Source organism: Polypterus senegalus, chromosome 8 (genome assembly GCF_016835505.1).
Source record: "Polypterus senegalus isolate Bchr_013 chromosome 8, ASM1683550v1, whole genome shotgun sequence".
Lineage (NCBI taxonomy): Eukaryota > Metazoa > Chordata > Cladistia > Polypteriformes > Polypteridae > Polypterus > Polypterus senegalus.
In genome coordinates this window covers 136,338,230-136,363,042 of record NC_053161.1, presented here as the reverse complement: position 1 = coordinate 136,363,042, position 24,813 = coordinate 136,338,230, and the positions used below count along the sequence as shown (strand labels likewise).

The window sequence follows — 24,813 nt, the reverse complement described above, 5'->3', positions numbered from 1 at the left end:
CCCATGCGCACGTGTGTGACAAGGCCCCCTTAGCCCAGACCCGGCGGGTCGGGCGACCCTAACCGAGAGGTCGTGAACCCGAGAAAGGGCATCAGCGTTGGCGTGGAGAGCGCCCCGACGATGAACGAGCGAAAACTTGTACGGCTGCAGGTCAAGAAACCACCGGGTGACCCGCGGATTCGACTCCTTGTGGAGGGCCATCCACTGTAGGGGTGCATGGTCCGTGACAAGGGTGAATTCCCGGCCCAACAGGTAGTACCTCAGCTGAGTAATCGCCCATTTAATCGCCAGAGCCTCCCTCTCCACCGCAGCATACCTGGTCTCCGGTCCAACAGTTTCCGGCTCAGGAACATGATGGGGTGCTCCACACCATCGACGCTTTGGCTCAGCACGGCGCCCAGGCCTGTGTCCGAAGCGTCCGTCTGGAGGATGAAAGGCAAAGAAAAGTTAGGTGCCATCAAAACAGGTGTGGACGTAAGGGCCTGCTTTAAGTCACCAAATGCAGCGCCTGTTTTTTCAGTCCATGCCACAATGTTCGGGGCCCTCTTCTTTGTTAAATCAGTCAAGGCGCCGCTCTCCAAAACCGAGGTACAAACCGGCGGTAGTACCCGCTAACCGAAAGGCTTGGACCTGCCGCTTGGTTCATGGACGGGCCATTTCAGAATGGCATCAATTTTGGAGCACTGTGGCCTTACGGTACCCGACCCACCAGGTAGCCTAAATATTTGGCCTCGCTTAATCCGAAGAAGCATTTCCTGGGATTAATCCGGAGCCCGGCCTCACCAAGTGTCCGTAATACCGCTTGGACATGCTGTAGGTGTTCCTTCCATGTGCTGGAATAGATGACCACGTCATCCAGGTAGGCAGCACTGTATGAGTTATGAGGCCGAAGCACTTTGTCCACCAGACGCTGAAAGGTTGCTGGAGCCCGTGTAACCCAAATGGAAGGACACGATACTGCCAGTGTCCGCTAGGGGTACTAAACGCGTTTTACCTTCGGAGTCCGTTAAAGGAACCTGCCAGTACCCTTTCGTCATGTCAAGTGTGGTCAGGTATTGAGCCTGTCCAAGCCTCTCGAGGAGGTCGCCCACGCGTGGCATTGGATAAGCATCAAATTGGGAGACTTGATTAAGCCGGCGGAAGTCATTGCAGAACCTCCAACTTCCGTCAGGCTTACCGACGAGCACAATGGGGCTGGACCAGGGACTATAACTTTCCTCAATCACACCTAGCTCCAGCATGCGCTTGATCTCAAGCTCCACTTCAGCCTTTTTTGCCTCGGGAAGACGACGGGCGTTCTCGGACAACAACCCCGGCTCTGTCACGATGTTGTGCTCAATCAGAGAGGTCCTTCCGGGTTCTCACTGACTACCTCCCCAACGGTCCGGATAACTGTTTCCAGCTCCTGCCGCTGTCTGGGACTTAAGTCCGTGCCGAAGTTAAGGTCGTGTGTGTGAGCGAAGAGTGGCGGGCTGGCCGGAGGAGGGATCGGGGTCCCTGTCCTTCCACGGTTTCAGCAGGTTCACATGATAAACCGCTCCTTTGGCCGGCGATTGGGTTGACTCACCAAATAGTCGACCAGTCCCTTCCTCTCCTTAACCGTAGGGGCCCTGCCAGTGGGCAAGCAATTTAGAGTGGGAGGTAGGCACTAGGACCATGACCCGATCTCCGGGCGGAACTCCCGAGAGAGGCGTGCGCGGTTGTAGTACCGGCCTGTGCTGCTTGAGCTCCTCCATGTGACTTTTAAGGACAGGCGAATCTTTCCAAATCTATCGCGTAACGCGCGATATACTCCAGTATGTTTGTGGAGGGAAGAGCCTCTTCTTCCCAGCCTTCTTTCAAAATATCTAATATGCCCCGAGGTTGTCGCCGTACAGTAGTTCAAAGGGGAGAACCCGTGGAGGCTTGTGGGACTTCCGATAGGCAAAAGGACGAGGGGAGGAGCTGATCCCAGTTCCTTCCATCCTCGCTGACCACCTTACGCAGCATTTGCTTGAGAGTTTGATTAAACCTCTCTACTAATCCGTCGGTTTGAGGATGATACACGAGGTCTTTAAATGCTTTATTTTCAGTAATCTGGCAGTCTCCTTGAACGTTTCCGAGGTGAAGGGGGTCCCCTGGTCTGTCAAGACTTCTTTGGGGATCCCCACGCGAATACCCTAGTAATTCCCGCGATGGCTTTAGAGGTAGCTGAGCAACGGAACAGCTTCGGGTATCGTGTAGCGTAATCCACGAGGACTAAAATGTACTTGTGTCCTCGGGCTGAGGGCTCCAGGGTCCCACCAGGTCGACCCCGATTCTGTGGAAGGGAACGTCAATCAGTGGAATAGGAACGAGAGGAGCACGGTCCCTCCTAGGAATTTGTCGCAGTTGACACTCCGGGCAGGAAGCGCCAAAGCGGCGAACCTCCTCATTAATTCCTGGCCAGTAGAAGCGGAGCTTGATCCGCTCCAGAGTTTTTTCGGTGCCCAGGTGGCCACCTAGGAGGTGGGCGTGTGCTAGCTCGCAGACCTGCCGCCGGAAGGTACGCGGCACCAGCAGCAGCCTCGTCTCCTGCCCGTCATGCATTGCTACACGGTAAAGGAGGTCATTATCTAGCACAAAGTAGGGGCCCTGTGGCATCGACTGATTAGTGCGCTGGCCATTGACAAGGACCACTGCATTTTTTACAAACTTCAGGGAGTCATCATTCCATTGCTCCCTTCTAAAAGAAGCCGGCGTTTCTTTAAATTGGAACCGCAACACGGAGAGAGGGTCAGCGTCGACCTCAATGGGCGTGGTTTCTCCCCCTCCGCGCGCTGGTGGATGACGTGTTAGCCCGCGACGCCGGGAGTTGCCACGCCAGTCAGGGCGACGCCGCTCTCTCTGCCGGCTGATTACACGGCGTGGAGGCAGCTTGAGACGGGTTATCTCCGTCCATAACGAGGCCCAAATTAACCCCGGAGTGGTATGTGTCACACCGCTTTTAATTTTAGACCAGTCCTGCCCTAGTATCACCGGGTGTGAAGGATCAGGTAGGACCGCTACGGCGAGTTCTGAACTGACCCTCCGTAACTGATGACACAGCGGCGGACCTGTACCAGCGGATGTCTCCGTGGACACAGGTTATACCGGTCTTAAATTTTAGCCACTGTTGCGGTTGCACAAAGCGGCGGGCAACAATAGAAATGTTGCTGCGAGTCGAACAAACCTGTGGTCTTGTGTCCGTTGGACGATCACCACGCCAGTATGTGGGACCGCCAACGGATTAGCAGAGCACACCAACCCCTCCTCGCCCTCCACCTGCATTCCTCCTTGCCCCCAAGCGGTTTGCGCGCCTGCACCGCTGGACGCCTCTGAGCTCCGGATTGTACAGGGAGGGGCTAGGTCTTGGAACGCATACCCGGCTGGGTTTGACATGAGGACGGTTCTGCTCCCCCAGAGTGTGAGGCCGCCCTCTGCGTCTCCATAAGCTCTATGAGCTCAGACATGTTCTTAAACTGCTCGCCCCAAACCGGCTGGGTGAAGCCACGGGGAAGCGCTTCCAGGAGCAGATAGCAAGCTACCTGCTCTATTATTTGGTAGGGCGTGTTTTCAAATGGCCGTAGCCAATGCCCTACCATTGCCCATAAGGACCAGGCTTGTCTGTTGGTCGGCGCTCAGGGTCCAACCTCCATTTTTATTTTATTCACCTGCCAGTCTGGGGCACCCCTAGGTGGTAAATGGGGCTTTGGTTTCGCAGGGAGGCAGGCACTCTCCCCCAGGAGAGCATACTGAGTCCCTTTTGCCTCCCCCCTCCAGGGCAGCCCAATTCTGTGAGCCCCACCCGCACACTCCCTGGCCCTCCAGATGGCCTAGTTATGAGTGCTGGGAGCGGAGCCCGCACCGGTCACGCCGACCACGGGCACCCTCCCGCCTGAAGACTCGGCCCGATGCGCTCCCACCTGGGTATATTGCAGGTCCTGTCCCCTTCTCCTCTGGGACTTCTCCATCCTGCCAACTACGCCACTGTCACAAGAACGAGACATGGACAGATAAAGAGTTGGGGCAGCCACCCGTATATTGTGGTATCCTGGCTGCAAAGTCGTTTTTCTTGTAAAAATACAGAGCACTGAAGTGCATACAACCGAGTCCAAAACAAGACTGAGGAAACAAAGGAAAGGGGGCAGGTTTTAAAGGGGGAGACAGGAAGTGAGGTCGTATGGATCTGGCACGTGGTCTTCCACCATTGGCTCGTAGCCGGAGGTGACATCAGAGGGACTGGAGCTGGTGTGGCCGAGTTCCATTGGCTCAGTCCCGGAAGTGATGTCAGGAGATCCAGGTGAAATCCCCCGGGGATGGTCTACAGGCAAAGGAGAAAAAGAGTCAGTGCACTCTGCCACACCCCGGCATGCCTCCGAACTGCCTTCACTCAAGCCCTTTAGCTGCCTCCCATGCGCACGTGTGTGACACCTTCTAGACTTGTGAGCTGACTTTTTTTTGATGTTTTAATATAAATGAGGAATTATTTTCTAATGGAGTGACACGGTGGTGCAGTGGTAGCGCTGCTGCCTCGCAGTTAGGAGACCTGGGTTCGCTTCCTGGGTCCTCCCTGCGTGGAGTTTGCATGTTCGCCCCGTGTCTGCGTGGGTTTCCTCCCAAAGACATGCAGGTTAGGTGGATTGGCGATTCTAAAATTGGACCTAGTGTGTGTCCTGCGGTGGGTTGGCACCCTGCCCAGGATTGGTTCCTGGGATTGGCTCCAGCAGACCCCTTTGTTCAGATTCAGCTCGTTGGAAAATGGATAGATTATTTTCTAATGGGATTTATTGTTGTGAAGGGGCGTTGGTTATTGATTATGACTTAATCTATTTTGATTTTAATGATTAATCTTTAATATTGTACTGATTAAAGTTTTAACTTTATTGCACTAATAAGCTCAATAGTACTGTGCATACCAGATAGATAGATAGATAGATAGATAGATAGATAGATAGATAGATAGATAGATAGATAGATAGATACTTTATTAATCCCAAGGGGAAATTCACATGTCATGATAATTATTATTTATTTTGTCTAATGTGTCAGTGTATATTTTTTGTAATGGAGAAACTGTTTTTATGTGTTGTACATTGCTTTTATTTATTTTGGCAAAGGTTATGTTTCATGTTGCTCCGGCCATCTTTACGCATTATGTGACCACAATCGGTGCTTTGGTCACACCAGTAGAAGTCAGCTATAAATATGCCAGCAACAGCACTTAGTGTTGACCCTTAGTTGGAAAAATGAAACATCTTAGTAGTAGTTAGCTTTGTTCCAAGTACTGCAACTTCGAGATTTCATTTCATTATTGAAATCTTTTTTGACTTTGACTTTGATTTTTGGTTTGCCTCTGCACATTATTTGCTCAGTTATGTTTTTTGTTCTTTCAGTTTTGACTTTGCCTGGCCTTCACTACAAATTCAGTCTCATGATTTTATCTCCCAGCATATTCACCTTTTCGCAATAACGCCTAGAGATACCTTCTTATATCGCACTGGTAGAAGGAGAGGCCTTGCATATGCCCATATGGGAACATATGAGCTAATTGAAATTCAGCAAAGAATATGGAAACTACAGAAAGATGGTCTGGAGAGAATCTTACAATATGCCCATAAGATACCAGAGGAAATGGAGGGAGAGAGAGAGGAAACAAATGTTAACAGAACATTAAAACCCCTCCTGTTCAATTTATAGTAGTATATGATCCTAAGGTAAAAGACTTGAAAACAAGTGTTTTTTTAAGTTATTTTAAGGTAGAAATCGATTCATGAAACACCAGCCTGGCAGGTGGTAGCAAATGATCCTGGACTGTAAAGACTGGAATCGTGCTGTATTTTTAAGGAAGTCAGCTGTCTTCTCCTGCTTGGGTTTATGTGCTGTTGAGGGTTCATTTTTTGATGTTCACTTCTCCCACCTCTACTTCAGCATACTTATGTTCTTCTATTTCATTCACAAAGCACCAAAGGGAGCAGAACTGGTTATAAAGCATCTTAAGTTCTTAATCTTCCTCCTAGTAGTGGTTTTGCTCAGGGAGATACAAAGTAAATGTTACAATATGTTAACTGTCTAAACTTCTTAAAAGCTGCTGAATTACTCTCCAAAGATAAAGGAACACTTCTTTGAAAGTCATTTTTAAAATTAGGGAGATGCTCCCTTATTGTCAAATAACTATAACACAATTTATCTTCACTGAGCACACCTCCAGATGAAATGTTCAATGCACTTTATACATTTTTATCTATCCATTCTTGCATTCTTCCATTTTCCCTTTCTGCTTGCCCCTATGGGAACTGCAAGCTTGAACAAGAGGCCAGTCCATCACAGGCTCTACTCCTAGATGCATCCCTACACTGAGTTATACAGGGCCAATTTATGCCTGCTATCTAACATTGAGATGGACTGGCACCCCATGTTCCTGAATCATACCCATTTCTGCCAGAATATGCAAAGACCCCTACAGCCTTGCATGGGTTAAGTGCATTTCAGAATGCTGCATTACATTAATCAATTTAACACTTGTATCTTAGGAATATGAGAGGGAAACCAGAATGTCCAGATGTAAATCTACTCAGACATTGACTGTTTTGGGCTTCAAATCCAAAAGCAGTAGTGTTAACCAATACAGTTAGAATAAAACACAGAATAACTTTCCATAAAACGCAAAAAAACACCATATATTATCCATCAGTCCTATTTTTAGACTAATACAGAATAACAAAGAGTAGAATTCTAACTCAGTAGCTACCCAAACAAGACAGTTGTGAAATTTGCAGACCTTTTTAAGTGTGTGATATTAATGATATAAGTGAAACATAACATGTAGGCATTAGTAACTTGTAACTGGATATCCTCATTAGTTTGTATTTGCCTGTTCAGACCCACATTTTTTTTCCACACAATTATTCGTTCTTAGAGCTTCAACGCACTGTTGTTTGGCATCTCAATATTCAAAAACATTTTTTAAAAAAGTTAAAGGTTTTCACTTAATAAATTTCCTATTATAGATAGATAGATTATTATGTCATTTTCAATCTAAACATCCATCCATCCATCATCCAACCCGCTAAATCCTAACTACAGGGTCACGGGGGTCTGCTGGAGCCAATCCCAGCCAACACAGTGTGCAAAGCAGAAAACAAACCCCGGGCAGTTCGCCAGCCCACCGCAGGGCACATACACACCAAGCACACACTAGGGGCAATTTAGGATCGGCAATGCACCTAACCTGCATGTCTTTGGACTGTGGGAGGAAACCAGAGTACTCAGAGGAAACCCACACAGACACTGGAAAAACATGCACACTCCACACAGAAAGAACCCGGGTCTCCTAACTGTGAGGACCCAGTCTAAACATACTGCATGCCAAATGTTCTGTGATTCTGCCAGTCCAACATAACATAAAAAAAATTCTCAGACTTTGTTAACTCACGACCAAAGAAAAACCAAGGGGGAAATCACGCAAAAATGGGGATGACATGCAAACACACAAGACTGCATCAGGGTTTCAACCCAGACCAATAGGACAATGAGTCCCTAGGTCTTCATGGTGCCTTAAAGTGTTATGCAAGACCGAAACAAAACTTACACATATTTTGACACCATATATCTATACACAAAAAAGAATTGCCTACACAATAGTTAATACAAATTTATTTTCTAACCTGCATATCCAGTTCAGGATCATGGGACCTGGTTTAACCCAGCTAAACTGGCCACAAGGCTAGAGAAATGATTTGATGGTAAGCCAACCCTGGATCGATATATCTCACGGACACACACTTCAATACTGTCTCATACCAGGTATCTTTAAAGTCATCAATTTATATAACACACACTTCTTTTAAATTGAAGAAGTAAACCCAAATATCAGGAGAAACACCAATTGAAACCCAGGGAGCAAACTCCACACAGGCAGTGCCTGGGCCAAGAACTATAGGTATAACTCTGGAGCTATGAGGCAGCAATGCTAATGGCTGAATACTGTATCTATTACTTAATATATACAGTAGAACACAGGGGAATGAACAGTTGGAAAAGTCTAGGGATAGGGTGTCCTCAGATCCAATCAAGAAATAAATCATTGGGCTACACAATATAGCTAGACTCAATAGCATATTATAAAGTAAATAAATGCAAAGGTAGCAGAGCTAATTTTAAAAGGGTTGCTTTTTCAGTAAGACTTGAAAGGTAAGGCAGGCATACAAAAAGTAGAAGCCACAAAGCTAACTGTTTGTTCCAACATAGCGAGAAGGTCGACCCCACCAGTTAAATTTATATGGAGTAAGCCATGGTGTTAGGTTGTTTGAGGTACTGACACTGACAGTTTTGTACACTAAGCAGAATCTGAAGTGATATTTAATATTGAATTTTTAGGTATCACAGTCAAACCATTTGAAGGCTGATGTGTTTGATTTGGTTGGTATGAGTCAAGGCTGTATTAGGAGCATTTTTGGTCTGCTAAAATCTGCTAATAGTATGTGCAGGTAGACAAGCAAAAACATTACTAGAGTAATCAGCAGAAAGGTGACTGATTTTGACACATATACTGTGGGAGAGTAGACGTACTGCAGTGCTTTATTGGGATAAGAAGACATTTTGACTGTAGTTAAGACGTGACATTCAAAGTTCAAACTGGTGTTGACTTTGATCCAAGCCTGGTAATGTACAGTAGTATAATGGGTTAAGTTAGCTGGCAGCAAATCACACAATAAGCAGTTCAGTTTAGTTAACATGTTCATCTTAGATCTTGGAAAGCATCTATATTCTGGTGCTATTTGCCCATATTTAGTATATATTCAGGAGTGACTCAGAAGAAGACTCAGTAGAATGACACAATGTCAAAATGGTCATCACTGTGGAAACATGCAGATGACATAAGATATGTATGTTATATAATCGGTTTGTTGTTCTTGACACCTCGACAGCTTTAAGTAGTGATGCTAAAGCGATATGAGTCATCTTTTACTCTGCTTAAGACAGTTATTCTCAATTGTTTTTGCATTTTCTATAATAATGATAATAAGAATTACCAATAGTGATAGAAGCTGTGGGAATTCTCAAGAAATGCCCCATGGACTCATAGAATAAGGACCTGTCCTTAGAAAAGTCTTAGTGTAGATCTTACTTCTTGTTAAAATCTACAAAGAACCAGCTTGCATGTTAAAGAGAAATACACATAGTTCCTGAGGCTAATCAGTTTAGAAGGGTTGGACTTTGCTGTTTGTTGATGATGTTGTCTTTTTGGCCTCATCAGACTGAGATCTCTTGTTTGCAGCTAAGTGTGATGCAGTTGGGCTGACTGTTATTTCAAAATTATGGTCCACTTCTGGAAAAGCATGGCTTGAGCCCTACAGATTAGGGGTACTACACAGTTGCTAAAGGTGTTCAGAAAGTTTAAGGTATATATTCATGAGTGGAGGTAGCAGCTGATTTGTGTAAGTTGCATCAGACCATAGGGGTGAAGAGGGTCATAAAGACTCAAATGAAGCATTCAATTAATCAGCCAATCTGTATTCCCATTTTTAACATCTCTGGCTGAAGACTAAAAGGATAAGCTTGTGAGTACAAACAGCTGAAATGGGGTACCTAACAACAACAACAACATTTATTTATATAGCACATTTTCATACAAAAAGTAGCTCAAAGTGCTTTACATAATGAAGAAAAGAAAAATAAAAGACAAAATAAGAAATTAAAATAACACAACATTAGTTAACATAGAAAAGGAGTAAGGTCCGATGGCCTGGGTGGACAGAAAAAACAAAAAACGTCTGGAGAAAAAAATCTGCAGGGGTTCCAGGCCATGAGACCGCCTAGTCCCCTCTGGGCATTCTACCTAACATAAATGAAACAGTCCTCTTTGGATTTAAGGTTCTCACGGAAGGACTTGATGATGATGGTCACGTAGACTTCTGCCTTTTAATCCATCCATCATTGTTGGGGCATCATGATGCTTTAAGTAGGTGGAGGTGGTGCAGGCCACCACCACAAAGAAACCGGAAAAAGAAACAGAGTAGGGGTCAGTACAGATTTTAGAGCCACCATGAATAGTTATTATAATGAGTTGGAGATATAGAATATCAGGATTTTGATTACAGTGAAGTTATGAGAAGGCCATGTTAAAGTAATGTGTTTTCGGCAGTGTTTTAAAGTGCTCTACTGTATTAGCCTGGCGAATTCCTATTGGCAGGCTATTCCAGATTTTAGGTGCATAACAGCAGAAGGCCGCCTCACCACTTTTAAGTTTTGTTCTTGGAATTCTAAGGAGACACTCATTTGAGGATCTAAGGTTACGATTTGGAATATAAGGTGTCAGACATTCCGATATATAAGATGGGGCGAGATTATTTAAGGCTTTATAAACCATAAGCAGAATTTTAAAGTCAATCCTGAATGACACAGGTAACCAGTGTAGTGACATCAAAACTGGGGAAATGTGCTCGGATTTTCTTTTCCTAGTTAGGATTCTAGCAGCTGCATTCTGCACTAGTTGCAAACGATTTATGTCTTTTTTGGGTAGTCCTGAGAGGAGTGCATTACAGTAATCTAGTCGACTGAAAACAAATGCGTAAACTAATTTCTCAGCATCTTTCAGTGATATAAGAGGTCTAACTTTACTTGTGTTTCTGAAGTGGAAAAAATGCTGTCCTAGTGATCTGATTAATATGCAATTTAAAATTCAGATTACAGTCAACAATTACCCCTAAGCTTTTTACCTCCGTCTTGACTTTTAATTCTATTGTATCCAGTTTATTTCTAATAGCCTCATTGTATCCATTATTGCCACTAAGATTTCAGTTTTCTCTTTATTTAACTTGAGAAAGTTACTTTTCATCCATTCTGAGCTACAAGTCAGACATTGTGTTAGTGAATCAAGAGAATCTATGCAGTGTTGTTAGGCTCAGGCTCTGAGACAAGGTGAGAACTCTAGCAGTGTGTGAGGACCTCAGAATTGAATCGTTGCTTCGCTGGACTGAAAGGAGCTAGTTGAGGTGGTTTGGGCATGTAGTTAGAAAGTCAACTTACTGCCTTCCATTAGTTTCTAGCAGGCACTGGGAGAAGACCTGATGCAAAGCTGGTACACACTGGGGAGAAAAAAATCTCAATTGGATGGGGTGTTTCTGAGAATTCCTCAGAAAAATCTGGAGGATGTTACTGGGGATAGAATGACCTAGTCTGCACAGCTTGACACATTGCCACTGAGCCCTTAACAAGAAAAAAGAAGACATCATAAATAATATTAATATGTAGGATGCAGTGATTAGCACTCCTGCCTCACAGCTTCAGGGTAGTCAGTTCAAATTCCATCTCTCTGTGTGAATTTTGCACATTCTTCCTATTTTATGCATGACAATTTTCTTATTTTCCATGCAGGTTAGGTGTACTTGTGATTCTAAATTGGTGTTGTGCAAGTGAGTGCAAGTATGTGCAAAATTGTGACCTACAGTGACTGGCATTGGACTCAAGGATAATGAATCTAAACAAAGTGGAAAAAGAAAAATAAGTGGATGGATCATTGTTATAGTGAGTGATGCAGCAAGCAAGTTAAGTGAAACAATAAAGAATCAGAGGGCATGTTGATATAAGCTTAATAGTTTCATATAGCCAGTTTTCCAACAGTCTTGAAGGAGTTCCCAGAGGTGTTTAGCACTTGTTGGCCCCTTTGCCTTCACTCTGCGGTTCAGCTCACCCTAAACCATCTCGATTGGGTTCAGGTCCGGTGACTGTGGAGGCCAGGTCATCTGCCGCAGCACTCCATCACTCTCCTTCTTGGTCAAATAGCCCTTACACAGCCTGGAGGTGTGTTTGGGGTCATTGTCCTGTTGAAAAATAAATGATCGTCCAACTAACCTGACTTCTGCACAACACAACTGCTGGTCCCAACCCCATTGATAAAGCAAGAAATTCCACTAAATAACCCTGATAAGGCACACCTGTGAAGTGAAAACCATTTGAGGTGACTACCTGTTGAAGCTCATCGAGAGAATGCCAAGAGTGTGCAAAGCAGTAATCGGAGCAAAGGGTGGCTATTATGAAGAAACTAGAATATAAAACATGTTTTCAGTTATTTCACCTTTTTTTGTTAAGTACATAACTCGACATGTGTTCATTCATAGTTTTGATGCCTTCAGTGAGAATCTACCAATGTAAATGGTCATGAAAATAAAGAAAACACATTGAATGAGGAGGTGTGTCCAAACTTTTGGCCTGTACTGTATATATATACTGTATATATTCTAGCTGTGTAAGCTGTAAAAAGCATGGGGTCCTAGAAACTATTGAAATCGTCAGAAAAAAATTGAAATGTAGAGATGTCAGGTAATTGAAAGGAACTACTCTGGGTATCTTTCTCCTAGAAGGTTTCGTGTTGCCAACATGCTCTCATCATTTGTGCATTAGAGGCTAAGTGACTTTCTTTGGAGGATTCTTTTTACCATATGCTCGTCTCACTTGTGTATGCTCAAAAAAATTAAAGGAACACTTTTTTTAATCAGAGTATAGCATCAGGTCAATGAAACTTCTGGGATATTAATCTGGTCAGTTAAGTAGCAGAGGGGGTTATTAATCAGATTCAGCTGCTGTGGTGTTAATGAAATTAACAACAGATGCACTAGAGGGGCAACAATGAGACGACCCCACAAGCAGGAATGGATTAACAGGTGGAGACCACTGACATTTTCCCTCCTCATCTTTTCTGTCTGTTTTTTCACTAGTTTTGCATTTGGCTATGGTCAGTGTCATTACTGGGGGCATGAGGTGATGTCTGGACCCTACAGAGGTGGCTCATATGGCCCAACTTCTCCAGGATGGCACATCAATATGTGCCATTGCCAAAAGGTTTGCTATATCTCCCAGCACAGTCTCAAGGGCATGGAGGAGATTGCAGGAGACAGGCAGTTACTCTAGGAGAGCTGGACAGGGCTGTAGAAGGTCCTTAACCCATCAGCAGGACCGTTATCTGCTACTTTGGACAAGGAGGAACAGGATGAGCACTGCCAGAGCCCTACAAAATGACCTCCAGCAGGTCACTAGTGTGAATGTCTCTGACCAAACAATTAGAAACAGACTTCATGAGGGTGGCCTAAGGGCCTGACTTCCTCTAGTGGAACCTGTGCTCTCTGCCCGGCACTGTGGAGCTCAATTGGCATTTGCCATAGAATACCAGAATTGGCAGGTCTGTCACTGGTACCCTGTGCTTTTCACAGATGAGAGCAGGTTCACCCTGAGCACATGTGACATACGTGAAAGGGTCTGGAGAAGCCGTGGAGAATGTTATGCTGCCTGTAACATTGTTCAGCATGACCGTTTGGTGGTGGGTCAGTGATGGTCTGGGGAAGCATATCCATGGAGGGACGCACAGCCTCTACAGGCTAGACAACGGCACCTTGACTGCCATTAGGTATCGGGATGAAATCCTTGGACCCATTGTCAGACCCTATGCTGGTGGAGTGGGTCTTAGGTTCCTCCTGGTGAACAACAATGCCCGGCCTCATGTGGTGAGAGTATGCAGGCAGTTCCTGGAGGATGAAGGAATTAATACCATTGACTAGCCCCCTAACCTAAATCTAATAGAACGCCTCTGGAACATTATGTTTTGGTCCATCCGCCGCTGCCAGGTTGCATCCCAGACTGTCCAGGAGCTCATTGATCCCCCAGGACACTGTCTGTCATCTTATTAGGAGTATGCCCCGACATTGTCGATGTGGGGTCCATACAAACTACTGAGTACAATTTGGAGTGGCTGCAAGTGAAATTCCGGCAAAATGGACTAGCCTGCCACATCATTTTGTCACTTTGATTTTTGGGGTGTCTTTGAATTCAGCCCTCTGTAGGTTGATAATTTTCATTTCCATCAAACGATGTGGCATCCTTTCTTTCCTAACACATTACCCAGTCCATATCAGTATAAATATCCAGCAGGATTTTTTTTCCCATTGATATCTGATGTGTTTTCAAAGTGTTCCTTTAATTTTTTTGAGCAGTGTGTATATAAAATATATATATATATATATATATATATATATATATATATATATATTATGCAATTAGAGGACAGACTGTGAGTCTCAAATGGAGATTCAAATGACAACCTTGTTGCTTCTTGCTATCTATTCCATACTGCCTGTCAAATAAAATCTGCAATTGCTTTATTGTCTGTATTTGTGTTGTCATCTTCACAATATTTGCTCAATATTATCTTCTTAATATGGCTTACAATCTTAGATCTTAGTTACACAGCAGATACAGCAGCACTCTGATAATCTTAACCCAAAAGTTTTGGCTAAAGAACCTACTACTTAGCAAACCTTGTCAGCATCATAAATTAAAGGTGCTGTACAGACTATCTGGTGCCGTACCAGAAATAACCAGTTTATACAACAACTTCTCTTGTAGTGCTTGACTTTCTTTACAATGTTGGGAAATCAAGACACAAAGTCAGAGTAAAGATTAGCCAAAACAAATGAACACATGGAAGCTTGTACTAAATCTGTTCCCCGTTACAAAATCTGAATTTTCCATAACTTCAGCTTGTGCCCCGGGTAAAGTAAGCTCACTAGTCTGCCAAGTGGTTAAACAGAAACAGAATTAAATATGTTTTGTTTTTTCTTGTTTTCATTTGATTTCTTTCACATTTTTCATGTGTTCTCACCACGGCAAAGCATTGAGATAAAAATGATTAAGCAAAAGAACATACAACTTATAAAATTCCAGCTTTAGTGCTTATTTGAGGAAAATAGTGCTGTGATTCATTTAAAATAAACTAAGCCCCCGTTTCTCTTCACAGTCTTCATCAAGAAGTGTCTACTAATATATTCTCTACAGGGGGCACAAACATGACAGATTTTTAAAAAAGCCTCTGGGAATTTTCTAATTTTCCGTAAAACAGTCATTTTTGTCTGTGACAAGAAATGAAAAATTACCATTTGGCAAAAACAGGACTGCTTATAACAGATGCTGAGCATTAAACTGAAATTATTAGATGTAAAAAATGTAACAGTTTCTTTGGCAGTTCACTGTTTCACTCTTTTTAATTTAATGCAAGCCTGCTGAGCTTGCTGAAAGCTAAAAGTTTTAGATAGCTAGAGTCCTTGTAAATAGGGGTAACTGTATTGTACAGGGTGTGTGCCAGAAATGAAGGTGTCTCCTGCTCTTGCCAGTGTGAATCATTTCTTGCACTGATTCACATTTCTAACTTACTTGTGTTATCTACTTTTAAAAAGTAGGAATACAGTGAGCTTCATTTTTTTTCCTAGAGGTTGAGTCTTAGAACAGGGAAACAAGCCGGTGGCTCCTAGCCATCCCTCTATTTTCTGAACTCACTTTTCCATTGTAGGTTTGTGTGATGCATAAACGACACAATGTGACAAGGAATTCTTATAGAGACGCTCTTACTCAGAATGATGGGAAAGAGACCAAATGGTGGGTTAGTATAAACAAATATACAATGAGCACAGGAAGACAGCAAAGTGCAAAAATAAAAATATGTTGACAATAATTATTCAATATTTTAATTATAAATTTTCTATTCTATGTTTTCCATTATATGGTTGATGCAAATGAGGAAAAAATATGCTTTGCTAATTTGAAACCAGCAGGTTAAACTGCATTTGTCATTTGAAGTGAATGGAAAAAAAGTGGAAACATGAATTAACTTAAAACATGTATATGCAATGGGGGCAATTCAGAATCCTCAGAAAAAGCCCATAAAGTCACCTAGAAATTATACAGGTTGGACACAGGTCTCTGGTGGTGTGAAGCAGCAATTCGAACATATATGCCACAGTGTTGCCCAAATTTAAGTAACTATAAATGGCACCTTTAACTATTTATCTACATCTATAACATTTTTAATCCAAGGGCCACCTATCTCTCTCTGTCTCTCTTTCTGTACACGCCATTAAACCTGTTTATTTATTAACTCCAAAAAAAAAAGAATAAACAGAACCAGTCTCAAAAATAATGAACACAGATTTGAAAAGAAGTGAAATGATTGTAACAAAATCTCTTCTGTAACATGTAATTGCTCTTTCGAGTGCCTCTCTCCTCCGTGTTCCTCTCAAGTCGACGTCACCTTCCTGGGGTTTTGCTATTCATGTCCCCAGAAATAGAAGAGACGAGACTTTGTTCTGATCTTATTGTCAGGTTCAGTTGTCCTCAAAGGGTGCATTTTCTGGGCTGTTGGAAAAGGAGAGCAGACCATTAGAAAGAACACCCCTTCTTTCAATGGAGTGGAACTGCTTACCTCTGCTAAATTAATCAGGGAGTCCTCTGGCATGCGCATGTGTGACAATGTACAGATACACTAAATATATAAACGTATGTAATTAGTTAATGAATGGCTACTTTTTATGATTTTGATTAATTATAATTAAAGTCTAATAATTTGACATCAAGAATCATAATATATCATTTCTAATTTAAAGTTCTGTTCCAAGATCAGAAGAGCTATCATAATAAATACATAAAAAAAAAATCAACTAAGTTTAAATAAAATATCACCAACCCAGTTCTAAATGCTGAGGTACATAAATCTCTAAAACAGAGGCAAACAGGTCATTCAGCTGATTTAAGTATCCAGAGCTAAAAGTTCTGCCTGTTATGATAGGTGATCAGAATGACAGTATGATTTAGTAGACTATGAAAACAAAAACCCAAAAAGGGGCAAAACACACAATAATCCTGAAACTGGATGCAGTGAAATTAGCACAATCACCAAAAATTCAGAACAAAATTCAAAGTCTAAAGATTCCTAACTACCTTAAGACCCTTTCCCCTATTTCCTTGTTCACTCACAAATTTCTGGGGTATGACATTACACATTTACAACTAGGCAACTATGTCACCACAACACTATATTGATGCTAACGACAAAATGAGCCTTGTCCGCTAGCAAGAATTACTAAATGGTGGCTCTAAAATAAAGCACTAAATGGCAGTGTGGGTATGTCAAAAACAAAACAAAAAAAGAAGTATAGTCTTAATATTGAGTTTAAACCATAAACAGTGCATGGGAAATCATTCCCAAGAGTGCAAAATTTTGTGACACTATCTTGTATAGAAGTTTAATTTGTCCTGAGAGTTGGTTGCAATAGTTCTGAAAGGTAAAATTGGCTAACGTTGTACGATATGTCAAGGGAATACAAATTGCCTCTAAACTTAACGGGAAATGAATACGGTATGATAAGACCTTGCATAGTTGGACTATATTCAAGAATACATATATATTTGAATAACTCCTCAGTGGACAGACTTTAAGCACTGTGCATACTGACAAATGTGAAACAATAACAGATCTATACATACAGAAGTTAATGCATCCTTAGATGTGATTTTATTTTATTTATAGGCTCCTAATACACCATGTAGGCAAGGTAAAGAGGAGCAGTAGGAAAAAATTACCTTAAGTATATACAACATAGATAATAGGCAATAAAAGATGCAAAATCCCCTACAGATTTTATTTTATTTTTTTCTCCAGCCTTTGGAGTTTTTTTTTGTTTTTTCTGTCCACCCTGGCCATCGGACCTTACTCTTATTCTATGTTAATTAATGTTGACTTATGTTTATCTTTTATTGTGTCCTCTATTTCTCTATTCATTTTGTAAAGCACTTTGAGCTACATTTTTTTGTATGAATATGTGCTATATAAATAAATGTTGATTGATTGATTGAAAATAATTGACCAATTGGAAGACTCGATTAAATATGTTGTTATGCACTCCTCATCTTTTCTATCAGTGACATTTCACAATCGGAGCTTGCACAGAAATTAATAATAGACCTTGCCATTCTCTTTGCATCATTATAAGGTCCAAATTTCATACTCTTAAAAAAAAAGTTATTTGACTTTATGAACACTCTGCCTGTAGCAAGGAACCTGCGAGAGCATGCATTTCCGTAACTCATTCACATTTGATAACTGCACAGGCAATGTTTGATTCTTTTCATATAATAGAACAGACGCACTAACTAATAAATGACATACAAATGATGGCACACTGTAAAGCACTGATTACACCACGATAAAGTCAAACAACACATTTCACTCAGTTTTGCTGAATCATGAAGCAGCCTTCTTTTTCACACACCTTGAAATGCCATCTTACACCCCTTGTGGGTGCGGTCACCCCAGGTTCGGAGCCCCTGTCTTAATGGATGTGATGAAAATCAGATCTGGGTCAAGGTTCTTTCTTTAGACTATCTTTCTTCATATTGAGCAAGGCGACAGATATGTTATGCTACCTCACATTTATACTTTGACTTCCTGTGTTCTCATTATTTGGTCCTAATTAGGACAATAAATAGTCATGACAACAACCTTTTAGCTTTAATTGGGAAACCTCCTTGAAGCCGGTATGCCTGATGGTCTGTAATAAAGTGACGGCTTGCCCAAAGCATCCATAATTCCCTTCCCAACCTACCAAATTCAGTGTCGTCTGCACTGTGTCAGGACTAGGCCCTAGCCACTCTTTTTGCCTGAAATTTGCATTGACCTCTCATATCACTGTGAGGTGCTGTTTAAAATTAATCTCATAGAGTCATCTGATGGGAATGTCAAAGTAATCAAACAGAGATCCTGGTCAGTTCTCTTGGCTTTAGCAGTGGTTTGGATTTAAAGTTTTTATTTTATTTTTTTCTCTTTCTTGGCCTTCCTTGATTCTCAGATTTTGTTGTGTATTTTACGTGCTTTTCATTGTTTTATCTGCCTTGTTTTCTGATCACATTCTGAGTTTTTGGATTATGGCTTTCGATTAAAGATTAGATTACCAACTACTAGTCTTCTATTCTGTTTCCTCCTGTCTGCTTGAACCGTTCTAAATCTCATCTAAAGGTCTTGTTGTCAATCACACTTAACAGTGTTACATAACTGAACAGTCCCTTGGTTTAGCTTTTAATTCACAAAAGCTGATGGCATGGAGCTATGTGGGGAATCTGATGGACCAATGTGTATCTGATATGCAGCTTTAATACTGAATTTTGATGTTTATTTATAGTGAGATGTTGACACCTGGTAATTGAGTCCACAGATAAGACTGCTAGAAAATTAGTAGTTAATTTCCAACAAAGAATGGGTTTAAGAAATGTGCAGCTAATAACCAAGTAAGAAAGCAGAAAAACAAATAATCATCAAGCTACAAGCTAAATGCTCCTGACACATTTTATTCTCTGCAGAAAGAAAAAGCAGGGGTAAGCCGAAAGTACTATTAGCCAGTAAAAACTTGTCACACAGTTCAAAACTGCTAAAGTTTAATAGTTCAGAAAGCTAGTAGTTTCCTGACAGTATTATAGGTGCAGGCAAAAATATGAAAATCATACAAAGGTATGTTAATCAGGCAAAGTAATAGTCTTAAATGAAAAAAGTATTAAACAATTTTAAATAAATAAATTGTAAAAATGAGGGCAATACAATACCAACCTTGTCTATGGTTCAGAGGAAGAGAAAGTTGCTTTCAGGATGCCTACATTTGCAAAAGTTGCCAACTCACCCAGCTTCATTGAACTTGATTGGGAGGTGAATCATTTTGTAAAATAGAGTTGGAAACTGCTAGTACAATTTTGTTAAAAAAGAAATGGTTCACTTCTTAAGTGAAGTGGTGGGAGACTCCAGTCAAGTGAAGTAGAGACTGGCTACTTAGAATTTGGCATAAGCGCAGTGTTAAGGGTTAAGACTGCTCAGAAGTAACAACCACAAACCTTAGAGGTCTAACCCTGTTCAAGATCTTGTGATTATCTACATCATTCCTTCAGTCATATTTTCATCGTAAAGACTGGAAGTTAGTAAACATCACCAACTTATATAAAATCGTCCATTCTAGTAACTGGAAACAAATTAGCTTAATGTGTATCACAGGTAAATGAAAGCAACTATTAAAGACAAAACTGAATAACACATCTCTAGTACAGGTGTACTAGCAAACAGTCAACATGGGTTTAGAAACGACAGATCATATTTCACAAACAAGTTAAAAGTTTATGGGGAAGCAACACAAAGTACAGTATCATTTACTGTATATCATTTTGTTAAAAAAAATCATAGGATACTGTTAGAAAAGGTAATGGTCAAATTAAATGAAAAGAGAATTCAAAAAACAGTCTGCAAATGAATAACAAATTGGGTTCTGTAGAGACAAAGTTGGAGCCTCTGTTTGCTTTGATTTATATAAATGACTAGCTGTCCCCCATGGCTCTGCCCGTGTAGTAGTGAAACTGGGCAAACTTATAGAAAAAAAACAAATTTAAATCCGTTAAGTAGTTCTTTTGTTTGCTAGCTAAATGGAGGTAAGGTACATGTCCCAAGGTCGGTGCGTGAGTGAGGAGGGCCCTGCCCCCTTCAGTCCACTGTGTCTGTCTTGGATGCGCGTGAATAAATTGGTACCGCAAGCGAACTATGATGCTTACCATGATGAGATCGGAATCTCAAAATCAATTGGAATGATCAAGCAAATTATAGAAAAAAACAGATTTAAATCCGTTAAGTAGTACCCTCGTGAAAAGAGGACAGACAGACAGACAGATGTTGGATTTTATGTATATAAAGTGTCACACATATGCGATTAGGGAGCCGCTAAAAAGCTGGATGAGCAGCTCGGTCATGTTGCTGGTCTAAACTGCATTTAGGTCTTGTCCTTCAGACATTTTCAGATGCTGAATCCTGCCGACTATGCCACTGTAAAAAAAAAACACAATAACACAAGCATTAAGGGTTGGGGAATCCGTCCCCATATACTGTAAAGTCAGTACTTTGATTGTTACGGTCAGCTCACAGAAGATGCAATGCGGACATTGAATGAGAGACAAAACAGAGCATTTATGAGGTTGGAACAGAAATGGGATAGCCGGGAAAGTAGGCACTGGGGATCTTGTGATGGTAGTGTTTTCTTGTCTTTCCTGTTAAAATAAAGAGAGATCGGTTAGTACACCATCGTCATCCTCTGCCTTGTGGTTTTGTGCTGTTTGTTGGGTTTTTTTAGCTGCTCCCTAATCGCTTGTGTGTGACAACAGATATAGATAACAATGTAACTCACAAGTGTATACCAGGAGGGTAATGGCACATAACTCAGAATAAGCAGAATTCTTATAGTAAGATGTGGATAATAGTCATAAAATGTAATGTAACTACAGTAAATGTAAAGTGTTGCACATATGAAACTAAGAGTCATAATAAATTAGTTTAATTTTTAACAGTTGCAACACAGGTAGGAATATAAAGTGTAGTTCCTTAACCGCTAGAAGACCATACTGCCTGTTCACCACACAGTGTACTTGTGGTGAATCCTCTTTTCTAACCCCTTTGATTTATTTTTTTATTTCTAGGACATTTATTTTTACTGGTGTGTTGATTTTAGTTATGTCACTTTGATTTTGTTGGTACCTTTTGGTTCCTCCATTTTCTGAACTCTTCCCTCCTCTAATAAAAGAAAATAATCAAAGCACTTGCCCTCTCTACAGTATGTATTTAGAATATTATACTGCAGTATTATGTAATTTTAACAATTTGAGTTGTTGCATCTGCAAGAATTTTGCATTAATTTTTATCTTTCTTTTTGTTTTTATTAACTTATAGGTCTTTTGAAAGTGTGTTGACTAGAAGACCAGAAAGATGAAACTGGCCATACTGCTACTGCTATTGGCCACAGCCTGCTGGGCAAAACCTTTTTTCCAATCAGGCATATTTGATTTTATGATGGATGAAGGTTCTGCTGATCCTAATGAACCAGTGATTGAAACTACTGTAAAAACGCCCCTGCGTCCTGTGACCTTGGAACCTGAACTTCCTGTTTTTCCAGAACCTGTCTGTCCATTTAGATGTCAATGCCATCTGCGAGTCATCCAGTGTTCTGATTTAGGTAAGATACAGATGCCCCTCACCCTTCTCTGTCTCTCTGTCTTAGTCTTATATGACTTTCAAAGCCTGAGTCCCCATTTTTGTGCACATTTACAAGTTTCAATTATTTCAAGCAATAAAACTAAATTAAAAATTCAAATGAACCCAGAATCATCAAAAGGATGATTTTTATTAAACTACACACACACACAAACATAGAAGGAAAAATTATTATAGGGAGAAGACAATCTACTGTTTTGAAAAAGAGATAAAAATCCTTTAGCCTCAGATGCCTATCTTAATAAGCTTCTCTGCACCAGTCTTTTAAGTCGAGGGGTGCCCCCCTTCCATTGCTAGTGTTCCATTTTGTCTTTTGACTTCGGCCTCATCTATCTCACTACCTCACTTGCTTCTACCCAGCTCCCAGCAGAAACACCATTTAAATGTTACTTTAAGTTTACTTGCAAGCAAGGACACAACATTCATTTAGAAACCTCAGGTGACTCATATGTTCCCACATTGTTATGTAAAGGTGTGCTCTGATAGCCTGGGTGGTTTTATTTTAACCCCGGGAGACAATTGGATGGCCCAATTACAGTATGGGGATAATGCCTGTGGACACCTGAGCATCATTCCCTTATGAGCTTGTTGGACATCCCATTACAAGCCATGGGCACTAATATTACTTGATAATATTGACCTCTTGAGTAAGTCACTTTGACTAAAAGCATCTGCTAAGAAAATAAATGTACATGCAGTGTAACATGGAGTTAGTACCTATAATTCTTTTGGAAAAGCGTCCCACAAGATTTTATTTTTTTCTGTGGGAATTTATGCCCATTTGGCCGAAAGAACATTTATGAGGTCAGGATGAGAGGACCTGGATCACGATGGGTGTTCCAATTCATCCCGAAGGTATTCAGTAGGGATGTGGTTGGGACTCTGTGCAGGCCACCCAATTTCCTCCACACCAAGCTCGTCAAACCCTGTTGTTATCTGGACCTGGCGTTGTACACTGGAGCACAGTCATGCTTTAACAGAAAGGTTCTTTCTCAAACTGTTTGAAGAAAATTGGAAGCCCACAATTGTCCAAAGTGTCTTTGTATGCTGTAGCATTACCAGTCCCCTTCACTGGAGCCAAGGGGCCAAGCCCAGAACCTGTAAAACAGCCCCAGACTATTTACACCTCCTCCCCCAAACTTTACAGAAGATACCATCCAGTCTGGAAGGTAGTGTTCTTGTGGCATCTGCCAAACCCACGTTCATCCAACAGATAGGAAAATGTGATTCATCACTCCAGGTGACATGTTTCTACTGCCTCATAGTTCAATGGCAGTGTGCTTTACACGACTCCAGCTGACACTTGGCATTGAGCATAGTGATCATAGGCTTGTGTGCAGCTGCTCAATGATGGAAGCCCATTTCATAGGGCTCCCAACATACAGCACTTGAGGCTTCCAGAGGCAGTTTGGAACTCTATAGTGAGTGATGCAACAGAAAATAAGTGACTTTTATTTGCGCTGTGAGCTTGTGTGGTTTACAGCCTGCTGGCTGAGCTGTGAAATGCAATGAAGAGTTGACTGAGATAGATCTAGCAGAGCAGAAATTTCACATACTGATTTATGCCAAGGGTGGTATCCTGTGATAGTGCCTCATTTAAAGTGACTGAGTGACACCACCCATTCTACTGCCAATGATTATCAATGGAGACTATATGGCTATGTGCTTGATTTTATGTGCCTGAACTCAATAATTTGGGAGGGTGTCCACATTCCTTTGGTCATACACTGTATTTCCTATCATAATGTGGACGGTCAACATTGTTTCTGGCAACTTCCAAGAAGGCAAGCCTCCACAGTACTGATATGAAATTTAAACCACTCATAAGTTTGGAATGGCATACAGTTTACTGAAGGTGGCTTTTATAGACCGATTACACATTATCAACTGTATATCATAAAAAGATGGTGGAACCGTTTCATGCTATTTAGTGGAAATGTGCACAAATACCTTAAATAAGTTTTATATGATAAACATGTAAAACCAAACATGTTAAATATTTAATTTCCTAGTATAAATAACAACCACAATCTACTCATTATTGCATCCTAGTGCAAGGAGGCCCACTTTTCCAATGTGATATCATCAAACATGGCATGTTTTGCCCCTGTATTGGTCCTCTTTGCCTCTAATATTAATATGCAGTGTACAGCAGCTTTCATGAGTGAGAGATATTTTTCTGCCACTTTGAATGTATCCATAATCTGTCATTAATTGGTTAACCTTAATTTTTAATTACTATTTCAGATGATTTAAACCATGCAAAAACAGCAATTACTGCATTTTACTGGAAACTTATTTCCCATCCATCCTTGTGTTCATTTACTGAACCCACATAACTCAGTTTATGGAGCACAGTAAGCACTAGACACAATACAACAGTTCTGGATGGGGTGCCAGTCTATTGCAAAATGCACTTACTCACCCAACAATTCACACTTAAACACAACCCAAATAATATTTATGTGGGAGGCAAAAGAAACCCGCAGAAAACATGGATGCCTCAACACAGAGACTGACTGGTGGTCTGGATTCAGAACTGGTCTCCTAATTACTATGCCACCCTTTCACTTATTGTAGCATTAAAAATATTATTAAGGTATGTTTATATTTTTTGTTTTGGTGCTTTTCTACACAAAGGGTTACAAACCCCGTAAAATCATAAATAATGTCACAAAATTATTCCAATGAATAAGGCAGCAGATAATGTGTAAAAGTAAGTTTAATATATCACCATTTACATTTTATAACAAAAAGCAATAAATCCCCAAGTGTAAAGGTAACCTATAATTACAGTAATTGCTCAAATTATACTATTACAGATACTAAAGCAAGATCGAGCACAGAATTGGGTAATCAGGAGGCATGGAGATTTACGGGTGGGTGGTGTTTCAGTCTCTTCAAAAGTGTAATTACTTAGCAGT

General features: G+C 41.3%; 1 protein-coding gene across 1 annotated transcript in view; it reads left to right on the top strand.

Moving 5' to 3' along the window:
* Positions 1-24,813, top strand: part of dcn (decorin) — an 87,059-nt gene that overhangs the window by 18,716 nt on the left and 43,530 nt on the right. Inside the window, exon 2 of the mRNA XM_039761802.1 lies at positions 21,569-21,851. Within this exon, the coding sequence (XP_039617736.1) occupies positions 21,605-21,851 (247 nt within the window). The 5' untranslated portion in view covers positions 21,569-21,604. The remainder of the gene's footprint in view (positions 1-21,568; positions 21,852-24,813) is intronic.